This window comes from Phoca vitulina, unplaced genomic scaffold (genome assembly GCF_004348235.1).
Source record: "Phoca vitulina isolate PV1807 unplaced genomic scaffold, GSC_HSeal_1.0 scaffold84, whole genome shotgun sequence".
Taxonomy (NCBI): Eukaryota; Metazoa; Chordata; class Mammalia; order Carnivora; family Phocidae; genus Phoca; species Phoca vitulina.
Genome location: NW_022589787.1, coordinates 801,618 through 825,496, shown reverse-complemented (window position 1 = coordinate 825,496; position 23,879 = coordinate 801,618). Strand labels below are relative to the sequence as shown.

At 37.9% G+C, this 23,879-nt stretch overlaps 2 protein-coding genes across 9 annotated transcripts in view; both read right to left on the bottom strand.

The window, feature by feature from the left end:
• SNRPN (small nuclear ribonucleoprotein polypeptide N) overlaps window positions 1-7,131 on the bottom strand; it is a 29,610-nt gene extending 22,479 nt beyond the window's left edge. For 5 of the 6 annotated variants that reach the window (XR_004298201.1, XR_004298203.1, XR_004298202.1 and 2 more), the window contains exon 1: window positions 973-1,070. Coding sequence is in view for 1 of the 6 variants with exons in the window: in XM_032395398.1 (XP_032251289.1) it covers window positions 973-975 (3 nt within the window). In the remaining 5 variants the exon portion in view is untranslated. Of the gene's footprint in view, window positions 1-972; window positions 1,071-7,107 lie in introns of those variants that run through there. The other variant, XR_004298205.1, reaches the window with a different exon arrangement.
• Window positions 1,033-22,460, bottom strand: SNURF (SNRPN upstream reading frame). 3 transcript variants are annotated; one of them, XM_032395400.1, is made up of 4 exons: window positions 22,340-22,428; window positions 13,144-13,239; window positions 7,135-7,260; window positions 1,033-1,119 (listed from the first exon to the last, which is right to left on the bottom strand). In XM_032395400.1, the coding sequence occupies exons 1-3, from the start codon at window positions 22,351-22,353 to the stop codon at window positions 7,155-7,157; spliced, it is 216 nt and encodes a 71-aa protein (XP_032251291.1). In that variant the 5' UTR covers window positions 22,354-22,428; the 3' UTR covers window positions 1,033-1,119; window positions 7,135-7,154. The 3 variants fall into 3 exon arrangements, with proteins under 3 accessions (XP_032251291.1, XP_032251292.1, XP_032251293.1); XM_032395401.1 differs by lacking the exon at window positions 1,033-1,119 and adding an exon at window positions 5,036-6,362 and having other exon boundaries at window positions 7,108-7,260; window positions 22,340-22,460; XM_032395402.1 differs by lacking the exon at window positions 1,033-1,119 and adding an exon at window positions 5,036-6,362.
• Between the last annotated feature and the right edge of the window lie 1,419 nt (window positions 22,461-23,879).

The window sequence follows — 23,879 nt, the reverse complement described above, 5'->3', positions numbered from 1 at the left end:
CTAACTGTATTTCTTCCCCAACAGATTCACAAACCTAGTTTCATGTTAGTATTCTATCATTCTAATTCCTCTCCTTCCCCAATTTTAATCCCAAATCCCACCATCTTTTAGAACACTCGACCCCATGGACTATTTCTTTTCCCCTAGACATGTACCCAAACAGTGGGAAATTCCTACCTCCATCAGAAACTTTCCAATTCCCATCAACCCAATGCAAATACAAACTACTATTTAGTTCCCCAAAGACCTTTATCCTAGTTATATCACACCCCACATCCCCTCCCATTCAGAACTTGGATCGGTGTTTCTCAAACTTTCTTCAGTTTCATTTATCCTACTAAGTCACCTTTTAAAAATATTTTTATCCTAAATCACCCACTCCACTGGAAGTTTAATATGTTGATAAATCTGTATCTCTATTTATATACTGTAGTCCTCAGGAAGACCACAAGCTATTGTAAAATCTAATATTCCTTCCACTTCTCCAAATCAATTTTTGCTGCTTTGAGGTATCTTTCCTGTTGGGAATACATGCTGTAAGTTATTTAAACTTTAACAGAACCACAAAACCGATTAGTGTATTTTATCTCTACAGACTGTTTATTATTGTATACTTCTCATGCCGTGAATTGCTAAACCCCTCCATTTTTAATGTAGACTTTATGTGTATTATAACCTGAGTCTTCCATCTACTAGATTGTCCCTTACTATTATAAATCAAAATGAAAATTCCCTTCTGTATTTTCTCACATATAAGATCCCTCTTAAGATATTTTCAACCATTTAATCACTACAATAGAACAACAGACATAGCTCTCCTTCAGTTGATACATCATACAATGAGATACCATCTCTAAAGACTGATTCCTTATTTCTAACATTAAGAACCCAAAGACACCCCACACTCTGGTAAACCATTATATTAGGCCCTTCCAGTAGCTTTTCACCCTTCTGTCTTAATATACATCTTACCATGGTTGCTGTTCCACCAAATCCAATGTCCACAGTAAGGTTTCAGGATCCTTAAGACCTAAGGGAAGGCTACAGATAAAGGTATGACGCAGGTTCTCCTATAAACAATGCAAGCTTGGGGCAGAAGCTTCAAACAGTAGATGGAGCCTGCAGAGGAAAGCATGATCTAGCTGCACTGCAATCTACCATGTTTAAAAACAGGCAGACAATTTTTTATGAAAATCATTTTAAGAGACATGTTCAAAAGACTTCCCATGTTCTTATACCCACCAAGTGAACACCAAATTTCACTATTCCCTCACCTTAATTCCCCCATTTTATGCACTTAAAATTGACAAAGTTTATTAAATTTTTGCTTTATGCAGAAATTTTTAAATGTTTCAAAAATTGCTTTTATTTCCCATTCCAAAAACTGATCTTTTTTCTTTCCATTCTTATTTTAGGTAGTGCTTCATTCTCTGGTCCCAAGTCAACACCGTTTCATCGCAATTTCAACATTTTGATATCCTTATGTTTAGTCATCTGAATTACTGTCCTGAGGTAGGTTAAAACTTTTGCTTCCTAGTTAAACCACCTAAATGTTTTCAACCTCAATCTCCCCCGACTCCTCAACCCTGCCAAAAGCATTTCAAAATAATGCTAGATTATCTTTCTTTACCAAGAACCAAATGCATTATCATGTACCTGCTTATGACTTCCTACATTAAAATAGGATACAACTGATACTTGTTTATATGGATATATGGGCAACTTTCTTAGCAATCAAAAAAAACATGCATTATTACAACAGTGTTATTTTTCCCAATATACTAATGAAAATGTTCTTGAGTCTGGAAACCAAATATAGTCAAAACTGGAAAAGGGTCTCAAGCTACTAATTATACTTATTTGAAAAGTAAACACACAAATTAGACTTGAATGGGAATTTGGCTTTATGCATAAATGTAGCCCCGTATCATAAACAAAATCTGATATAATTTTACTTTTAACAATACAGACATTAAAATTGCTGTTTTCAACAGAGACGCTTTTCAAACAGCAATGTACACTGGTTAAGTAAATTATGAATTATTTATTTCAGGATGTGAAAATAAAATCATTTAAATTGTGGGTGTGAACTGTAACATCAAAACAATACTGTAAAAGAATGTTTTGAGGATACAGTTTTCCGTGTGGAACTACAGGACACTAGATAAGAAGGAAACAGAATAGTATGAAAGAAATAATTCAGTTAAGGGTGTAAGATGTAGATGTTGCCCCATAATTATAAAAATCTGATGGCTGTTAAATGCATTTTATGAGAATTTGGAGTATCAGATTGTCTAAAAAAATAAATTCATCATTACTCAGAATATCTCTTAACCTTTTTTCTCCAAATGCAAATTGCCATGCACCATTTGTGCCTTTTTTCTGAAAGACAATCTACCTATATCCTCAACCCTGTCCATATTTCTCTAACATTTTTAAAAAAAAAAAAATTATTTATTTGAGAGAGAGAGATCGCACAAGCAGGGGGATGGGAGTGGGGCAAAGGGAGAATCAGACTCCCCACTGAGCAGGGAGCCTGATGTGGGGCTGAACCAAAGTCAGATGCTCAACAGACTGAGCCACCCAGGAGCCCATCCAGCATTTATCTTAACTGACTACAATATCTATACACTTGTTTCTTCTCCCATCTACCTAATTTACGTCTTTAAAGACACAATGACATCAGGGATAACCCCCCTTTTGTAGCATCCAATATTTGTACATGAATTAATGTTTTGCATAAAACTGACATGTAAAGATCTCAAAAGATCTATTCAAATCAGCAGACTAATGTACCCAACCCTCCCCAAATAAATGTAGTTTTTTTTTTATTTGAATTCAATTAGCCAACATATGAGTAGTTTAAGGCCTATAATATAGATGTTCTTAATCCTGACAGGATTACCTATGAAGCTGACTAAATCCTACACTTATTTTTAAAGTAGCAATTTTCATTCTTTAGCAATTTTTATAATATTGTATCTATTAAGATATAAAGTCTTCAGCAATCCATTGTTAACAGAAAGTAAATTATCTACAGAAATAGAAAAAATACACATAGAAACAGAAAGTAAATTAAATGGTAACCTGAAGTTGGGAGTGGAAACAGGGAATGTATGTAAATGAGCATGAAGGATCTTACTTTGGTAATGCAGCATCCTAAAAGCACCAGACAATGGTTGCAAAAGTCAGTATATTTATGAAAAAATTAGGTGCATTTTATGGTATATAAACTATAAATCAAAAAAGCGGTTTTTAAAATGTAAAATGTCAAGACCTTCACATAATGTACAAAGTTTATAACATTACTTTTTATATCGCCATTAGTGAAAAAAAATAAAAACAAAAACAAAGAATGCTAACCATTCAACAAGACACTATTACTGGAGTACACACCCTCTACCATCAACAATGGAGACGTACTACCAGACACTGCACCGCAAGACCATGATTATTAGAACAAAAGAAAAAAACAGTAGGGCTAGATTTCAAGAGTTCATTTAAGGGAAAAAAAATGTAATCACTGAAAAGTTTCTTATGTAAGGATGTAATGGAACCCAGCATCAAACGTGCATTTACAGTGAATTTGTAGTCAGTCACCTTTCCAATAAAAATTTAAAATTCAGAAACAAAATTTTACCTTCAGATGCCAAAAAGATTCGAGTACAGATTTCCCTATCAGCTTCAGTTTAAATGTTCTGTCCCAACTGGCATTTCAGTGAACACATAACTATCAGGCTTAATTCATAGTTTAACTTAAAGAAACCAACAAATCCAAACATTTCCTTTGTATAGTGGAAGAGTAAAAAGGAAAGGCCAGTTGCAGTCCTGTTTCTGTCCATCACCTAACCTGCTGAGTTTATAAACCCCTTCCACATCTACTAGATGTTGTTAACCAGTTATCAAGTATAAAAATGTACCTGCAGATGTGAGTCATAACCTAAAGAACTGGAGACCTAAAGAACTGGGAACACAGACGTGTAATATAATATAAAATATTCTATATAAATAAGAGATATACATTTTACTCACAACTCAGAATAGGGGTTGACTGAAGTGATTAAGGAAAGACTCTCCTTAACGAATAGGACCTAAGATTTAGAAAGTTATCTCTTATTCCTAAATTTAGTACACCATAATCATGAACCCTTATAAGCGAAAGGATGTTTCACTTTGGAGATTGATCAAATTTATCTCCATAGCAAATGACATCAACATGCTTCATGAAGAAGAGCGTAAGAGCACAACATCACATTGCACTGATGAATTAGCAGTTATGATAAATCTCCTTACATCAAAAAGCATAAGCAAATAAATGGCCCCCTGACTCAAACATCCTGAGATGCCTCACAAAAGAAGTTCTTAAACTTTTGGAAAGTCTGGACTTTCAAATGATTAAACTTTATAAAAATTTAAGTGAAAAGATAAGATGGTCAAACTTGTCCAAGATACATACAACAAATGAGAAATCATATAATAATGGTAATGCATTAGTGCTCACTCAAATCTGGTAAAATATCACACCCTTCACAGAAAATGTGCAAAAAAGTTTAACAAGTAAAAGGAGAAAACACAATAAATGGAAAAAAGTATTCATCCACAAAGCAATGCCAATTAAAACCATACACACACACACACAAAAAAACAATTTTCCATTTTTGGAACTGTTTATTTATCAAAGAAAAAGACACAAAGATGGTACTGAGAAACTAGCACTAGTAGTAATTATTCTTGATGGCAAACAATGCTTATGATGCTGTCAGAAAGCAATGTAACAAAACATTTAAGAGTCATACTAATGTGTATACCCTACAGTCCACAATTGGATCCTTATCCTAATAAATTTAAGATACCAAATATATCTTTTAAATATAGAATATTTATAAAAGCATAGCAAACTAGAAAAAAACAAGTACAAGGGAAAGTAAATCATGAATAAACTATCATTTATTCATTAGAATAATTATCATTATGATGACTATAATAAAATGAGGAAACATTAGTGATATACATTTAAGTGAAATAAATACAAAATAAATTCATTTAAAAGCATGATTCCAACTTAAAAAAAGCAAATGGGGAAAATGAAAGAAAATTCAACCTTACGCTGTGGCTGAAACATGGGTTTTAAAATCTTTGGTTTAACTCCCCATTTTTCTTGTCTATCACTTGGAAGCTTTAGATTTTTATTGTAAAAAAGGAAACATACCAATTGTTAAAATGTCTTTAAAAACTACCCATCTACATTTATTCTTTAACATGATTCTTAGACTTGACCTTATCCCAGAAATTTATCTGGTTCCCTACCCTATAATGTTCACTTTCATGTAACTTCCTTTATAACCCCTTTCTCTTCACCACCTTCTATAGTATCACCAGTCCCCCACTGTCCCAACTTGGTGTTTTCATCTTCAAATGTGATTCTCTAAGAAAGATGCCAGAGAACTTTCTTTTAAAGAAGAAGATATATTTCAAGCTTTACCTGCCATTCAATCTGTCACAACTACACCAATCTGCTGCTGTAGTGACAAATACAGCAACAGACCATACACAAACGAAAGGACATGGCTGTGTGCCAATAAAATTTTCTTTAGGAAAAGTGAGTGGGTCAGATACTTTACTAACCCCTGCTCTAAAACAATCCTAGTAAAAAGTGCTGTTTAACTAGCACTTGAAACTAAAATAAAAAATAGTATCAGAAAACCAGATGATCCTATATGAAGATCATAATGTATGACTTAAATATTATATGGGTGCTTGGCTGGCTCAGCTGGTAGAGCATGTGAGTCTTGATCATAAGCCCCAGGTAAATAAATAAATAATTATACTTAGGAACTTACAAGAGTATATGAGCTACACTGAAGAGCCAAAAAACTCCTGGTTAAAAAAAAAATCTGCTTTTCTCACTTAATCATTTAAAAATGGCCTTACTCTGGGGAACAGCTGGGGACAATGATCAGATTCCACTGTCTGAAATCAATGCCACTGCCCTGCAATCAGCTCCAGGTAATTACTGGAGAATGCTGAATAAAGGATGCAGAAGGGGAGAATTCTCAGAAAATCTGTTTTGTATCTTTTAATTTAAAACTCAAAATAGTGGCTATAAACAGGCCTAATTAATGTGCGTTGAGAGGTAATACACCAAAACAGAAATAAAGAAAATCTAGAACAAAACTCATCAATAGGCTCCTGTCTCCTACTTTCTAAATTTGCATTACAGGCATTCACATATTAAAATTTAAAAAAGGTCACATAAAACATTAAAAGACAGACTGTAAATAAATCTACATCACATTGAAAAAATCATGGATAATATTTTTATTACATTGTCAGCTGAATCAAATACATTGATACATTGTCAGCTGATTCAAATACGTTGTTGAAAACAAAAAAGTGAAAAAAGACAAAACAAAAAAAGCAATAATTAGTAAAAAGGCATGGAAAATTATTTAGCTTATTTGGTTATGAATGTGATGTGTCTTTATAATTCAGTAGGCACAAATGATATGTAATTAAAACAACCAATGCAGGTAAAAGTGTATCGTAACTGGCATTCCATTTTTTTCCCATTATTTATTCAGGGTAATGGAGACTAATACTTTGAAATATAATTTAGAAAATGTACCTAAGCTAATATTTCTGATTCAGTTTATTTTCACATCTTCATATCTGAGTAAATGATCCTATCTAATATGTTATGCTTGGCAGTTCACTGAAGCTTTATTGAAACTACCAGGAAAAAGATGAAGTTTCTCACAAAAGGTAATTACAAAACATTCACTAGCAGGATATTCAGCATCCATTTATAATGCAGTATGTTTATATAATATTAATTGGAAAACCAATAGAAATTAGATACAAATAAACTACCTAAAAAGCATGCACTAAAATGACTGGGAAACTAAGTGTCGGGTTAAGAAGACCAAGGTCCTATTGCTTGCTTTTACTTCTTTAATCTTTCTGCAATGTGATTATATGAATTTTTTTATTTAAATTCAATTATGAAATTTTTAAGAAAAAAAATGTATTTTAACATATCCCAAGTAATTAAGTGACCTCCAAACACACTATTTATTTATTCCTAACCATGACTCAATCAGTTCTAACCTGTTTTTTCACTTGGAAATCAGCTACCTGGATGTTCCAATACCGCTTTAACCACCTCTTGGTGTCTCAGCTAAGAATGCCTGTCTCAGTTCCGCCTGGAAATCCACCACAGGTATTTGCTGCTGCTGAGATCGCCTTGGGTACAGCTGACACCTATGACAAGAGCACAATATGTAAAAATGAATATAAATGAGAAGAGATTTTCCTATATGGGTAACAATATGAAAGAAAATGTGTAGACCCTTACATTTAAGGAGAGACTCAATTAGGGTCAGAGCTTCCCATTACTTTTGTGAAGAGACTGGAAGAAGAAATAGGAGTCTCTGTACACAGAATGTGCAAGGAACAAAAGGATACTTACTACTTTAGGGATACTACCCAAGAAACTTTAAAATAAAAAAAAAATTCTTTTGTTTTAAAAAGCCCTGTGGAAAAACCATCAGAACCATACGCATTACTCACTTTCCAATCCTATCTGGAAACAATTCTTTAACCCTTAGCAAGAAGAGGGAGGCATTTGCTAAGGCCATTTCCAGCAAGATATTAAGGCTGTTATCCATACTAAATACTCCAAGGAGTAACCACCTGAAACAAGGAACTACCAGAGCCCAGAATTTTAGGCTCTCAAACTATATAAACTGACTACCTATTAGTTGGAAGGGAATTCCAGACAAAAGTCCTCAGTACATCCGTATGGATCAGTAATCTGGCTGTGAATCTGATTCTGTAAATTATGATGTAGGAAATCTTACTGGCTAACAAGACAAGCATTAAGAAAAAAAAAATCACCAGCAATTCAGCCCTTGTTAAGTGTGTTACGTGTGCATATATATACGCACATACATGTGCATATATATACACACATACATGTGCATATATATGTGTGTGTGTCTATTTATGAAACTACTCAATAGCAGATTTGGAAATGGGCCTGAAAAAAAGATATTCCACTATTTTTCTACAGTTTTTAAATGGCATTTTTAAGATTCTGTTAAATAAAAAGAATTAGGTTGGAATTTCTTCATGGCTCATGGAAGGTAACCTCTAAATTCTCAAATTTACCAAGTGATAGAAGTATCTTCGTTATTCTTGGTGGCCTCTTGGATCATACCTGAGTTAACACTAATAAGATTATTCAGGACAGGGGCTGGCCAAGCCACAAAGACCAACTATGTGATTAGAGTGTGGGGCCCGTGGTCAACCACATGGTCAATGACTCAATCATGTTTAAATAATGAAACTCTAATAAAAACTCTAGAAGGCAGGGTGCTTGGGTGGCTCAGTTGGTTGAGCGTCTGCCTTCAGCTCAAGTCATGATCCTGGGGTCCTGGGATCTAACCCCATGCTGGGCTCCCGGCTCAGCAGGGAGTCTGCTTCTCCCTCTGCCTCTCCCTCCCCCCTGCTCATGCTCTCTCTCTCTCTCAAATAAATAAATGAAATATTAAAAAAAAAAAAAAACTCTAGAAAGCACCCAAAGTTCTGGTGAGTTTCCTGTTTGGCGATATACATACATTGATGAGCTGAGAGTATTACAACCTAAGGACATGAAGTTATGGATCTTGTCCTATGAGTCTCTACATTTGGCTTATCCTGACCTGTATCCCCTATAGTAAACTTAATAGTAAGTGTAGTGCTTTTCTTGAGTGCTGTGAAAATTATGGAACCTGAGGAAATAGTGGAAACCTTGAATCTCTATCCAGATGCTGAGAAGTGCAGGTGGCCTAGAAACTCTGGGGCTTGCAGTTGCTATCTGTTTTGAGGGTAATCTTAGGAGGGACTGTACCCTTAACATGTCAAAACTGCACTAACTCCATTAAGAGTCTTCATTACATTGCTCATGCTTTTTAAATTGTCCCATTTTTATTTAGGTATTCTTAGTTCCAATCCTTTATTACCAAATGGCAACTAAGAGTCTAACCTAATATGGTTCTAAAAGTGTTTCAGAGAAAACAAAAATATATTCCTTGACCCTCTTAAACTCCTACTGGAGTGTTCCTCTTGGGTTTAACCTGAAACCCAGCTGCATACTAAACTAAAACTGGAGAAAATAAAATGCAGTACATGTAATATTCAGTTCATAAAATGCAGAATATAATTTAGAAAGACATATAAAAGGGTGCATAAAATAGATTCTCCAGAAGACTCTCCAGCCCCAATCTCCAAATTCTCTCAAATTTACAATGCATCAAGAAACAGGAAAGACATTCACCAGCCCCAAAGATCAAAAACTGATTTACTTGATAGATCTATCGGAAGATGGTATAACCATCAATTCCAAGAATAAAAACCAGTGAGCTTCTATTAACAATTACTGTTGGTCTGTGAGAGGTTTCGTCTGCATTGTTTTGGTTTTTATTCAATTTTGTTTTGTATCTTGGATGGAACATGAATAGCAAATCTTTATTAGCATTAGAACCAGTACCACACAATTTCTCAGGAATACTGACTTTTAGCACTTATGGTTTGGGAAAATGTGGGATATTGATGGATTATCATCAAAATAAACAGACTAACTCTTAACTATCCCAATCCTGAGAGAATTCTGAGCATATGTATCAGTATGCAAGGCTTAGCGAGTATCAATACTGCTTACCCATTTTATAATCCACTTACTCTCAAAATGGAGATAACTGACTGGGGAAATTACACTATTTCCCTAACTCAAAACTCCCCTGCCCATTTAGCACCCTGTAGTATTTATACGTAATATAAACAGCAGAGGTCAGGAAATGAACTTATTTTTTCTTTGAAAGCAACAAAATGTTTCCATGGCTTTGGACAAGAAAATGACACCTAAAGAGGTCTTAAAGAAAATGAGATTACCTGTTATGCTGGTTCACACTGGTCCTGCATAAGATAAAAGCTCTAACAAAATTTAACTATGACAGAACCATTACCCACTAACAAAAGATCCTCCCCTCAAGAGAATCCCCCATACCTCAATCACAATCTCTAAACAAACTCAAGATACTTCCAGAGATTCTGGGTAAAAATGCCACTTTTAAACGCTTTTAAGTTACAAAAGACATTACCATACAAGAGAAAATTAATATGGCAAAAAGTTTATCATGCAATGAGGGGTACTGAAATGAATTTAATTAATGAAAGAAACCTATGCTTATAATATAGAAGATAATGCAAAACACTTGAATCAACCTTAATCAGGTAGTACTAACTTATGTTAAATTTTAGTAAAATGCAGTTTTCCCAAATGTGTAGGTGAGTTTTATCAATAGAATTCTACATCCCTCAAATTTGATATTTATATAATTTCTGTTTTATGTTACTAAATCACTTCTACGTTTGCAAAATTTTTTATTCATTGACCGAATGCTAATTTATGTATTCACACATATGCTGCATTATTATATATCTCCTTTATAAGGACAAATTATAGGGGCAACTGGGTGGCTCAGTTAAGTGGCCAAACTCTTGATTTTGGCTTAGGTCATGATCTCAGGGTTGTGGGGTTGAGCTCTGCTAGGGTGCCATGCTCAGCACGGAGTCTGCTTGAGATTCTCTCTTGCTCCTCCCCTCTCCCCCCCTCACTTGCACATGGCTGGTGCTCTCTCCCTCTCTCAAATACATAAATCTTTTTTAAAAAAGAACAAATTACACAGAATATCCATTCACAAAATACTTCTTTTAAATTCCCAAAATAAAAATGTAATAAAATAGTGAGCTCAGAAGAATAAATAAACAGGGAAATGGGGAAATTGTTGGCTTCACCAGTAATTTAAAATGTGCAACTGAATATATTGCAACTTTACCACGTAAAATGAGCAAATAACAAAAAACAAAAGACAAAATTCTACCCCCACTTTATAACGTCTTTTTTTTTTTTTTAAGACTTTATTTATTTGACAAAGAGAGATCACAAGTAGGCAAAGAGGCAGGCAGAGAGAGAGGGGAAGCAGGCTCCCTGCTGAGTAGAGAGCCAGATGCAGGGCTGGATCCCAGGACCCTGAGATCATGACCTGAGCCAAAGGCAGACGCTTAACCGACAGAGCCACCCAGGCTCCACTATAACAGTTTTTTTAAAAAAGCTTTATATTTGAGGAACTGAAATAAAATGTAAATAATTAATACTAATAAAGAATATTAACTTTCAAATTGACTGCCCTTATCTTTGTTAATAATAGCAAAGAAATGCAAATCAGTAAGCTACTGATAAATGAAATTGTTACTAAACCACCCATATTCTACAATCTGTAAAATAAATGAGGTGGGGTGCCTGGGTGGCTCAGTCGTTAAGCATCTGCCTTCGGCTCAGGTCATGATCCCAGGGTCCTGGGTTCGAGCCCGGGATCGGGCTCCCTGCTCAATGGGAAGCCTGCTTCTCCCTCTCCCACTCCCCCTGCTTGTGCTCCCTCTCTCGCTGTCTTTCTCTCTGTCAAATAAATAAATAAAAATATTTAAAACATAAATAAATAAAATAAATGAGGTATTTATATGCATTGAAATAGAAAGATCCCCAAGACATATTGTTGCACAACAATAAATCTCGCATATGTAAAGAGATCACAAGTAGGGGCGCCTGGGTAGCTCAGTTTTAAGCCTTGATCCCCAGGTCCTGGGAGGGTCCTGGGATCAAGCCCTGCATTGGGCTCCTTGCTCTGCGAGCCCCGCGGGAAGCCTGCTTCTCCCTCTGCCACTCCCCCTACTTGTGTTCCCTCTCTCGCTGTGTCTCTTTCTGTCAAATAAATAAAAATCTTTTAAAAAAATAAAAATTTAAAAAAGGAGATCGCAAGTATGCCTCTCCCTCTCCCCGCTTCCACATGTGCATACACATGAATGAACAGGAAAAGGTCTGAAAATATAGACATCTACATACCTGTGGATTATCTCTAGGGAGGGAAGGGCAATGGTAAGTCGAAGTAGATACTTTCTATCTCAAAGTTAAGTGTTTTATAAAGAGACGATAATCATGTATTTTTAATATTTGTAATTTTGGAAAATAACCAAATAGAACAGATTTGGGAAAGGGAAAAAAATGCTACCCACTGATTCTGTCATGATTTGTGATAATAACAAAATGCAAGATCTAATAAATACTATGTATGTATCATGTAATTAAAAATGTTGGTATATTTTGTATTAAAATCACCCTTCTGGAAACCTAAATTTAAAAGTGCATGGGGGTGCCTGGGTGGCTCAGTTGGTTAGGTGTCTGACTCTTGATTTTGGCTTCAATCAGGATCTGGGGTCCTGGGATAGAGCCCTGCATCAGGCAGGCTCCATGCTTGGTGGGGAATCTGCTGCAGATTCTCTCTCTCTCTCCCCCTCTGCCCCTCCCCCAGCTTGATCTCACACTCTCTCTCTCCCTAAAAGGAATAATTAAATCTTTTTAAAAATTAAAAAAAATAAAAGTGTACCTCTGTGTAGATATCCTATGTAAAGAGAGGAACAAATGTATACATTTCAAGGTTTTTTTTAAGATTTTATTTATGTATTTATTTGAGAGAGAGAGCATGATTGAGAGAGCAGAAGCAGCAGAGGGAGAGGGAGAAGCAGGCTCCCCGCTGAGCAGGGAGCCCGATGCGGAGCTAGATCCCAGGACTCTGGGATCATGACCAGAGCAGAAGGCAGTCGCTTAACCGACTGAGCCACCCAGGTGCCCCACATTTCAAGTTTTTAATTGGATAAATGTATTAACCAAAAATAAAAATCTGAATAATGCAGCATATGTGTGAATATATAAATTAGCATTCGGTCAATGAATAAAAAATTTTGCAAACATAGAAGTGATTTAGTAACATAAAACAGATTATATAAATATCAAATTTGAGGGATATAGAATTTTATTGATAAAACTCACCTACACATTTGGGAAAAAATGCATTTTACTAAAATTTAACATAAGTTAGTACTACCTGATTAAGGTTGATTCAAGTGTTTTGCATTATCTTCTATATTATAAGCATAGGTTTCTTTCATTAATTAAATTCATTTCAGTACCCCTCATTGCATGATACTCTATTCAACTTTGAACAAGAATTCTAAACTAAATTGATTCTCAACCCAGACTATACTCACTCTTGGTTGCTCAGTGAGGCTGTCCTTCTACGTTTGACTTGGACTTCCACCTCTGGTACGTGCTGTTCCGTAGTCCGTCTCAGGTGTAAGCGGTCCCTGAAGCAGAAAGAGAAATTTATTTTGTAAGACTTCATCAACTTTAAAATAACCACTTATTTAAAGGCTGTATTTATTTTTAAATATTTTATTTATTTATTTGCGAGAGAGAGAGAAAGTGAGAGAGCATAAGCAGGGTGAAGGGCAGAGGGAGAAGCAGACTCCTCACTGGGCACGGAGCCTGATGTGGGATTTGATCCCTGGACTCCAGGACCATGACCCGAGCTGAAGCCTTGGCTTAACTGACTGAGCCACCAAGGCGCCCCTGAAGGCTGTATTTAGAACTATATTAATATAATGGAGTTTTTAAAGTGCTTATAATATAATTAAAACAAGGTACAATAGTAATGTAAGTCAATTGTATCTCAATAAAAATGGTAGAAAAGAAACGTGGCAAAATTTTAATAAAAATATCCTCCAATAGTCAGGATCTATCCTAAAACAACTTTCTCCCTTTTGAAACTCCTAACATCAGGGTCACTTGGGTGTCTCAGTCAGCTGAGCATGTGACTCTTCGTTTCGGCTCAGGTCATGATCTCAGGTTGGTGAGATGGAGCCCCATGTTGGGCTCTGTGCTCAGCAGGCAGTCGGCTTGAGTTTCTCTCCCTCCACCCCTCCCCCCACTCATAAACACCCTCTCTTTTTCTCTCCCTCCCTCTCAAACAAATAAATTTGTAAAAAAAAAAAGAAAGAAAGAAAAAAGAAGCCCCCTGGGGGTGCCTGGATGGCTCAGTTGGTTGGGTGTCTGCCTTCGGCTCAGGTCATGGGATTGGGCCCCACATCAGGCTCCATGTTCAGTGGGGAACCTGCTTCTCCCTCTGCTGCTCCCCGTGCTTGTTCTCTCTCTCTCTCTGCCAAATAAATAAATAAAATCTTAAAAAAAAGAAAAAGCCCCCTAACATCAGAAAACTGGGGGGGTGGGATATATCAGAGAATTAAGCAAAAAGAAAATATTTCCACTTATTTTTATATTATGCAGACATAAAGCTATACATTTACAGAGATATACTTATATGCACTAACCTACTACCCATACCTACATACCCTCAAAAAATAGATGGTTTGGTTAGATTCCAAAACTGGTTTGAAATATTTTTAAAGATATTTTTAATTTATTTGAGAGAGTGAGCAGGAGCGGCGGGGTGGGGGAGGCAGGGGAGGGAGGTAGGCAGAGGGAGAGGGAGAAGCAGATTCCCTCTGAGAAGGGAGTCGGACGAGGGGCTTGATCCCAGGACCCTGAGATCATGACCTGAGTTGAAGGCAGAGGCTTAACTGAGCCACCCATGTGTCCCTGGTTTGAAAATATTTTATTAGGACAGATCTTCTAGTATAATGGAATAAAGCATAAAGTTTAAATTATAAAATTTCTACTTAAGCAACCTCCTGTGCAAATGTTGTTTTCCTAGGATTTGTAAAACAAGAAATAAAAGGGATGCTTAAACAAAAAATAAATACATAAAACCAACATAGCTACCACCATCTTATGATCTGCAGAACAGCTCACAAAATGGCTGCTCAAGGGATCTGAGCATGTAATCTCCCACCTGGGTCATCCACGTTAGAAACTACAGGAACCACTCTTATAACTGCAATTTAACAATGCTAATCAGAGAGGATAGAAGAAAAGCAGTTTACAAAAATCATGCAATGTAATATTTCCAGGGCAGAATTCATTTTTTAAAATATTTTATTTATTTATTTGACAGAGCGCAAGCACAAGTAGGCAGAGCAGTAGACAGAGGGAGAGGGAGAAGCAGGCTCCCCGCTGAGCAGAGAGCCCAACATGGGGCTGGATCCCAGGACCCTGAGATCACAACCTGAGCTGAAGGCAGCCACTTCACCAACTGAGCCACCTAGGCTCCCCTCCCTCCAGGGCAGAATTCAAGGAAGCATCCCCAAAACTAATTCTTTGAACCCTTGCTATTTTCAAATTCGTTAGATTATGCAAAATAACCCAATCAAATAGCTTTCCAATAAACCCAAGTTGCTTCACTGCTTCAAAAACTTTAGTGTTTCAATCAAGCATTAGAAATCATTTAAGGGGCGCCTGGGTGGCTCAGATGGTTAAGCGTCTGCCTTCGGCTCAGGTCATGATCCCAGGGTCCTGGGATCGAGCCTCGCACTGGGCTCCTTGCTCAGCAGGAAGCCTGCTTCTCCCTCTCCTTCTACTGCTCCCCCTGCTTGTGCTCTCTCGCTCTCTCTGTCAAATAACTAAATAAAATCTTAAAAAAAAAAAAGAAATCATTTAAAAATCACAAATGTACATAACAGATTTTTAAATCATAAAAGTATATAATATGCTAATCTCCTTGACCTTTGATTAGGCAATGGTTTCCTAGATACCTGAAGTACCAGAGAAAGGAATCCATAAATTGGATTTCATCAAAAGTAAAATACATATTTGCTTCAAAGGACACTATTAAGAAAGTGAAAATGTAACTGGCCAAATGGGAGAAAATATTTGCAATTCACACAGCTCAAGAACGCTTACAACTCAATAATAAAATGAAAAAACTCCACTTAAAAATGGGTGAAAGATTGGAACAGACTGCTTTCCACAGACATACAAATTTACATCAGCACAAAAAAAGATATTTAATATCAGTATAGTCATTAGGGAAATGCAAATAAAAACTACAAACATACTACTTCACACCTCCGGAGTGGAGGAGGAGGTGGAGAAACTGGTAGTGGGAATGTGAAATGGTATAGCCTCTGACACTTCCTAAAAATGTGAACCACATAGTTTAGCATTTGACACTAATTCAACTCCTAGAGGAAGTAAAATATATGTGCTGCCGAAGTGAACACAAGAGGGAGTTAAAAAAAACAAAATCATATAAACTTGAGTGTGAATGTTCCTAGCAGCTTTAATCTTAAGAGCCAAAAAGCAGAAACAACCCAAAGTACAACCACTAAAAAATGGATAAACCAAATATGGTGCAGTATGGTATATTCAATACAATGGAATGTCATTCAGTGCCAAAATGGAATGAAGTATTTATCGATGAAACATGGCTTCACAAATATATTTGTTAATATTATATTAAAATTATATAATAAAAAGAACTATCATAGACCTCTATGTCATAGACCATCAATTATGATTAATTGAATAGTATAATTGAAAATACCACATTACCAAAAAATAAAAAATAAATAAAAATCTTCAGTTCCTTTATCCCTTCATAGCAGTTGCTCAGTATGAAAAAGTCTGAGTTCATGGGAGAAATGAAACAGCACACAAAATTATTCAATTTTCTAAATCCATTTTTAAAGCTACATGTATGGGGTGCCTAGGTGGCTCAGTCGTTACGCGTCTGCCTTCGGCTCAGGTCATGATCCCAGGATCCTGGGATCGAGCCCCGCATCGGGCTCCCCGCTCTGTGGGAAGCCTGCTTCTCCCTCTCCCACTTCCCCTGCTTGTGCTCCCTCTCTCACTGTGTCTCTCTCTGTCAAATAAACAAAATCTTTAAGAAAAACTTAAAGCTCCATGTAAAATCAAGGAGCAGCACTGTTTTCACAATATAGGAAGTTTGTTCTAAATATACATACATGTGGGTTTATAATCTTCCTACTGCATTCACAACCTAGAAACCAGCTTTCAGAAAATAAGCATTTAAAGGAAAAATAGAGAGGTGCCTGGCTGACTCATTCAGTGAAGCATGCAACTCTTGATCTCAGGGTTGTGGGTTCAAGCCCCACATTGGGTGTAGAGATTACTTAAAAATAAAATCTTAAACAAATAAGTAAATAATAAAGGAAAATAGATGGGGTTTGTTGGCTCAGTCGGTGGAGCATGTGACTCGATTTCAGGGTTGTGAGTTCAAGCCCCACATTGGGCATAGAACATACTTTAAAAAGTTAATGAAAAAAACATGGAAAAAGTTGTATGTGCACAATGTTAATTTTTTTGCTCCAAAATTGCTTTCATTAAAAAAATAATACTAATTTGGAAATACAATGAGAAGCAACAAGGATGAGATCACACAATGTTTTTCCAAATAGCCTAACATTCTGTCAAATATATAATATCCCTTACATCCTGCCCGAAAAAACTAATAAAAATTCAACTACTAAGATCTCAAGAATGAAAAATAAAAAAAGAAAATGTGAGGTAATCTCAGTCTACAGATCTTCCCATAATCATGAGAAAACCAGTGCCTCTAAACCAAAACCTGTGGAACCATCAAAAAGAAATTTCTAAGCCAGCCAGCATTCAGGAACTAGAAGGCAAAAGAAATGACTCCCTTATACAACCTTTGTTAGTGAGAGAGACAACCTTAACCATCAACAACTCTTAAGCTTTCTGGCTCTGGGCCACACAACTGGAAGGGGCAAAGGAGACCAGCAATAAAATCCTAATGTACACTGAAGAAAGACAAAAAATCTCATTGTCCCTGTCATGTTGAGTCAATATTCATACCCTGCTTAATTCAAGGATTCTTTCTAAATATAGCTAAGTAGCAGAGTACAATGTCAAAGTAAGAGATTAAACTCAAAATGGATTAAAGACCTAAATGTGAGACCTGAAACCATAAAACTCCTTAAAGAAAATATAAGCAGTAATTTATTAGATGTTGGCCTTAGCAAAATTTTCCTATAGAGGTCTCCTCTGGCAAGAGAAACAAAAACAATTAAACTATAGGGTCTACATGAAAATAAAAAGCTTTTGCACAGCAATGGACAACATCAACAAAAAACAGGCAACCTACTGAATGGGAGAAAATATTTGCAAATGATATATCTGATAAGGGGTTAACGTAATGTAATGTATCTGATAATGTAATGTATCTGATAAGGGATTAGTATATAAATAACACACACACATGCCCACACACACACACACACACAAAAAAAAATCCCATTAAAAATGGGCAGAGGAAGTGAATAGACATTTTTTTTCAAAGATATATAGAGGGCCAACAGATACATGAGAAGACGCTCAACATCACTAATCATCAGGAAAATGCAAATCAATACCACAGTGAGATATCACCTCATACCAGTCAGAATGGCTAGTATCAAAAAGACAAGAAATAACTCTTTGTAAGGATGTGGAAAAAAGAAACTCATGCACTCTTGGTAGAAATGTAAACTGGTTCAATCACTGTGGAAAACAGTACATAGGTTCCTCAAAAAATTAAAAATAGAAATAGCACATGATCCAGTAATTCCACTTCTGATCATTTACCCAAAGAAAACAAAAGCACTAATTCAAAAACATACATGTACTCCTGGGTTGACTGTAGCATTATGTATAATAGCCAAGATAGTAAAGCAACTATCCATGTGTCTGTCAATAGATGAATGGATAAAGATGCAGTATATAAATACAATATTACTCAGCTATAAAAAAAAATTTTGCCATTTTTGACAAGATGGATGGACCTAAAGGGTATTATGCTAAGTGAAATAAGTCAGAGAAATTCAAGTACCTTATTATTTCACTTATATGTGGAATCAAAAAAAAAAAAGAAGAAGAAACAAAAAAACAAACAGAAACAGACACCCGAAAGAACAGAGATGAAACTGGTGGTTACCAGAGGGGAGAATGGGGAGGAGGGGCAAAATAGGTGAAGGGGAGTGGGAGGTACAAGCTTCCAGATATGGAATGAGTAAGTCAGGGGAATGCAATAGGGAATATAGTCAATGATATGTATTTCAACAGCACTGTATGGTGACAGAGGGTAACTACACTTATGAACACTGCACAACATAGAGAGTTGTTGAATCACTACGCTGTGCACTTGGAACTAATGAAGTATTGTGTGTCAACAAAACTCCAATTAAAAGAGTAACTTTGAGGCCTTGACATCTTAAATGTGGAATTTTTAAAAAACAAATCTGAGCACATTCAGAGGAAAGGGCAGGAATGAAGATGTAGCATCACCACATATGGGGAAAGTATTTCAGTAATGAGACATGTGACAGATGCACTGGGCAAACCAATATAATACAAAATAATCTGAATAAACCCAAACCAGACAGTACCTTGCCTTAGATAGCAATACAACAATCCCTGGACTGTTTCCTTGCACTAAACCACAGAAAGAGTTCACACTGCCTAGTCATTTTCAAAAAGCCCTACTACTAAGCCAAATATTCAGTGGGCAGGGCAGAGACCTTGAAACCTCAGAGGTCTTTCCAAAGGGATCTGCCATATTGAGATCCTGAGTCTGCGTGAAAAACTACAAAATGGCTGATCAGGATAATACACACTCATTTTGCAAATAGCCAAAATGATCAGAAATTAAAGCAAAATATAATTCTTTGAAGCAGTATGTGTATACAAGTAGGAAAAAATGAGCAAACCGTTAAGTATCACAGAATTCCAGCCTCCTATTTCTAAAACTACTCAAAAAGAAAATTCCACAACAAAGCTTTCCAAGTCTTCTGGGTTTATATTTTCCTTAATTACATTCCAATTTAGCACAACCATATTGTTTGTGATAGAAAAAAAAAAAAGGCAAGCCCATCAACATTCTGCAAAGAAAAACAAAGTCCTTGAAAATGGTCCCCTTCAAAGGTGGAATACAGAACACTGGAATAGTTACTTTCTTAATTATATTTTCTCACCAAATTTTCATAGTAGGTCCAACTTCAAAATGATGGGTCAAAAGCATCACTTTAAAAACCTGACTAGAGCAAGAATTCCCTAATCCAACATATACTTACAGCCGTCTAGCATTCTACTTTTCTGATTCTCTGCTCTGCTCCCCTTCAGCAAAGAAAACTTACAGGTCTCAGCTCCTAAACACCCTGGAGGAGCCCTGATCCCCGATTTAAGGAAACGGTATATAAAGGCCGCATCACAAAAAGAACATCCACAGATTAAGAAATACGACACTCTTAAAGGTGATGCAGTTGTGCAATTATCGAATCTGTAAAGTGGAAATCAAATGTAATAAGGGGTTTTCTAAAGGGTTACTGAATCCCCTCTGAATATTAAGAGACCGCTCATAATACAACCTAGGGAATCTATAAAAATGAAAAGGTGGACCTCTGTAAGTCAGAAAACATTTAAAATCAGCACCATTGATAGAGGCTGCCTTAAGTAACAGCAATGTGGATCATGGGATGACTTCGCCTTTCTTGCCCTGCCTGCAGGCCCCCATCTCTCCCTTCTGCGGCGCAACAGAAAAGTAGGGGCACAGCATGGCTGCCAGTCTAGGCAGGCACAGAACGTACAAATCCTTTGCCCCGTTGCCCCCTCCACTCCAATGTGGCCTTATGGGCAAGGGGCGGCCCAAGGTACAAGCTCAGCAAATCCACGTCTTCCTTCCCTCCATGCACTGCAGCACAAGAGGGCAGGAGTAGCCGTTACAGCAGACAGGTGAAGGGGGGGTAGCTGCCAGCCCCACCAAGCGGATGCTGCGCAAACCCCCTCCCCTGATGCCCGCCCCATTGCCGGGCGTAGACAGTGTCTTCCCAGTTGCGCCTGCGCACCCAAAATCCCGCACCCTTCCCCACTGCGGCACTTTGGGGAGGGGGCAGCTTGCCCACGTTGCCGGCCTCCTCCCCTCAGCACTGCGCTTTGAAGGTGCCGCCGAAATTGCCGCCTGGGAGAAGCTGCATAGACTACCCTTCCCCCACTGCGGCACGGGGGGAGGGGTAGGCTGCCCCCAACCCTGTCACGCCTGCGCAGATCCGCACATCTGCAGCGGCAGCCATCTTTGGCGAGCTGCACAATGGTCGTGACGCGGCAGCGGACCGCTGAAAACCTTATTCCGAATACAGGAAAAATCAGTGCAAACAAGACACGCCTCTGCAGTGTTACATCCCAGAACCTGGTACGACTCTCACAAGTTCATAAAGCAAACTCTGCACACCATATCTCTAATCTTACACCAAAACCACAAAAGCGAGGAATTATGAAGGAGTAAAATATCTAAAGACAAACATTTGTGCAGCTATCCCTTCAGATGAGTAATGGATAGGTTCGCCCGAATATAAACTCTTTAGACTGCCTCAGATTAGAGAACAAATGAACGGTCTCCCCTTTCCCTCAAACTAAGGGTTGTGGACCACTCGCTGCCCCTTCCATCAGCCCACTACCAGACTACAGATCCACTGCCTTCGCCGCCTTTTACTGCGTTCATTCAACCACCACCATGGCGGCCACTCTTCCAAGGTTCCCACACACCACCATGACTGCCCCCACCACCACCTGATCGCCCCTCCCGTCACCACCATCATGGCTGCCTCGCCGCCCCCACACATACCATATCCAAGGTGGGTCACCCCTTTCACCGTGCCACCCTCTTTTTATCACCCTCACGGTGGCCTCCCTGCCACCCCCCTCCCAAACACCGCCATGGCAGCCACCCCCACTGCCCCTTACCACCTCCGCCCCTCCCTACCACCACCATGACGGTCACTTTGCTGCCTCCCCCCAAACCATGGCCACCATGATCACCTTGCTAGTCACCCTGCCATCTCTTCCCTATCACTGCCACAGTGGCCACCTTGTTGACCCCCAACCACCAGCACGGCCACCGTGGCTACCCCCTCACTACCATCACAACCAAGAACAGCCTACCCTCTACTCCCTCCCACCACCACCATGGCGGACACCATTGCTACAACACGATCACATCATAGTGGACACCTCACCCTGAAGACCCCTCCTTATCACCACGTCAGCCACCCTGCTACCCCCAGATACCACTGTCACCAATACCCGATGCCCTACCCTGTCACCCCCTCCTTGGTACTGTGGATTCCCCACTGATCCCACCCCGTCGTACCTTCCCCTGCCTTTCGCACCACAGCCATCACAATATACCCTCCTCAACCACAGTCATGGCCTCATATCTCAAGGACAAAGGGCCACTCTAGAATGGATCTGATGGGACACGATACAGTGGCGTACACTGGCTGCAATATGACACGGCACGGTCAGAGTATCGTCCAGGGAGGTCCAACCAATCCCCAAACCTTCAAAAGTGTACCATTCAATTCTCCAGAACAAAGAACTTTAGAGCCAGATTCCCACTATATACAACAATACTTTAAATTCTACAAACTTGGAACACTGAACAAACAAAAACGACTATTCCCCAGGCTGTCTCTAAGGGAAGAGAGCCACACAGCTAACCTGGCCCGCTCCATCGCGCTGCTAGCCGCTCCTCAGTACAGACCGTCAGGCATCTCCGGCGACCACTCCACTCTGCGCTTGAGTCACTGCAGCAACACCAACTAATCGCACCAGTTCCACATGCGCATGCGCAGCAAACCTCCCCTCCGGCTTTGGCTGCGCAACCGCAACAGTTTGCCGCAGTGCTGAGGTCCTGCCGCAGTGCTGAGGTCCTGCCGCAGTGCAGGGGTGCCAGCGCCTCTGCTAAGTGGAATTACCCGGGCCTGATGTCTGCTGGATTCCAAATAGCCAAGGCATTAGCGCCTTAAGAGAGGGACTCCAGGGACGACACCACCACCCTGGGGTTCAATGGCAAGGTCTTTTTTTAAATATGTGTAAAATGTTGAGGAAATAATTCAAATCTTTGCAGGCACCATGGGCCAAGCAATCCTGATTTACAATCATCTTCATGTTTTCCTACACCATGTCAGAAATGCTGATTTGGAAAAGTTAAATTGATGCAAAACCACAGTCAATGCAATATTGCTAGATAATCGAAGCTAGAAGAAAATCCCTTTTAAAAGATACTATATTATTTCAATTTGGTGGGATTTCTTTCCTTCTTTTTCTGCTTTCTACAGTTTATTTTTTTTTTTTTTTGCAAATTGTCAAAATTATGCCAAAACAATCATAATGTAATTAAACTCTCCAATACAGAATGGATAAGTAATTAAATTGGAAAAGTTGTCTACTCAATTCGTATAAAATGAAAAATTAATTTGTATTCCTACATAAAACCTTTACATAGGTATATTGAAATTTTTACCAGTAATCAGTGATAGCTGGAGTGGGGAAAATAACACTCTCATACAATAGGAATGAGCAAGTAGATACAATGATTTTTTTTTTCTTTCCAAATAACACCCTCTACAGATTTAAGAGACACTTTGGTAACTCCAAAATTGTTACATATGTATAACATGGAAAAAGACAATGCTGAGGAGAGAAAGCTAAAGAAATAATCCCGAAGCTGTATTTGCATAGAATTTTACATAGCTTTGCTATTTTCTCCATTCTCCATGTCAAAGAACTGAGGGTGAGGGTGGGCTAATGGTGACTAAACGGCTAAAATTCCCCCCCCCCGCCCCCCTAAGCTAGTGCTCTGTTTCCAATCATCTTGTACTATACAAACAAGTGTGAAGAGACATGTCAATGCAGACATCTATCATAATAAAATCTTGAAAACTACGTAATGTGCCTCATGAAAGATATACAGGCTAAGTAAATTTTTACCTATGTATATAAACAATAATAGGCTGATATATAGAAATATAATACAGCTCATATAAAGAATGAATCATTTGAAATTATCAATATTAAACAGATTTTGATCTACAAAATTGCACTAATAGTTCATTTTTACACATTCTTGTGAAGTAAAAATGAAGGAGTTCATAACATACTACCCCAAAATATGCCACTCTGGCATATTGACTATTTTTAGTTACTCCCCTAGAAATAGAAAGTCAACTCTGATCATGGGAGTGAATAGCAAAATATT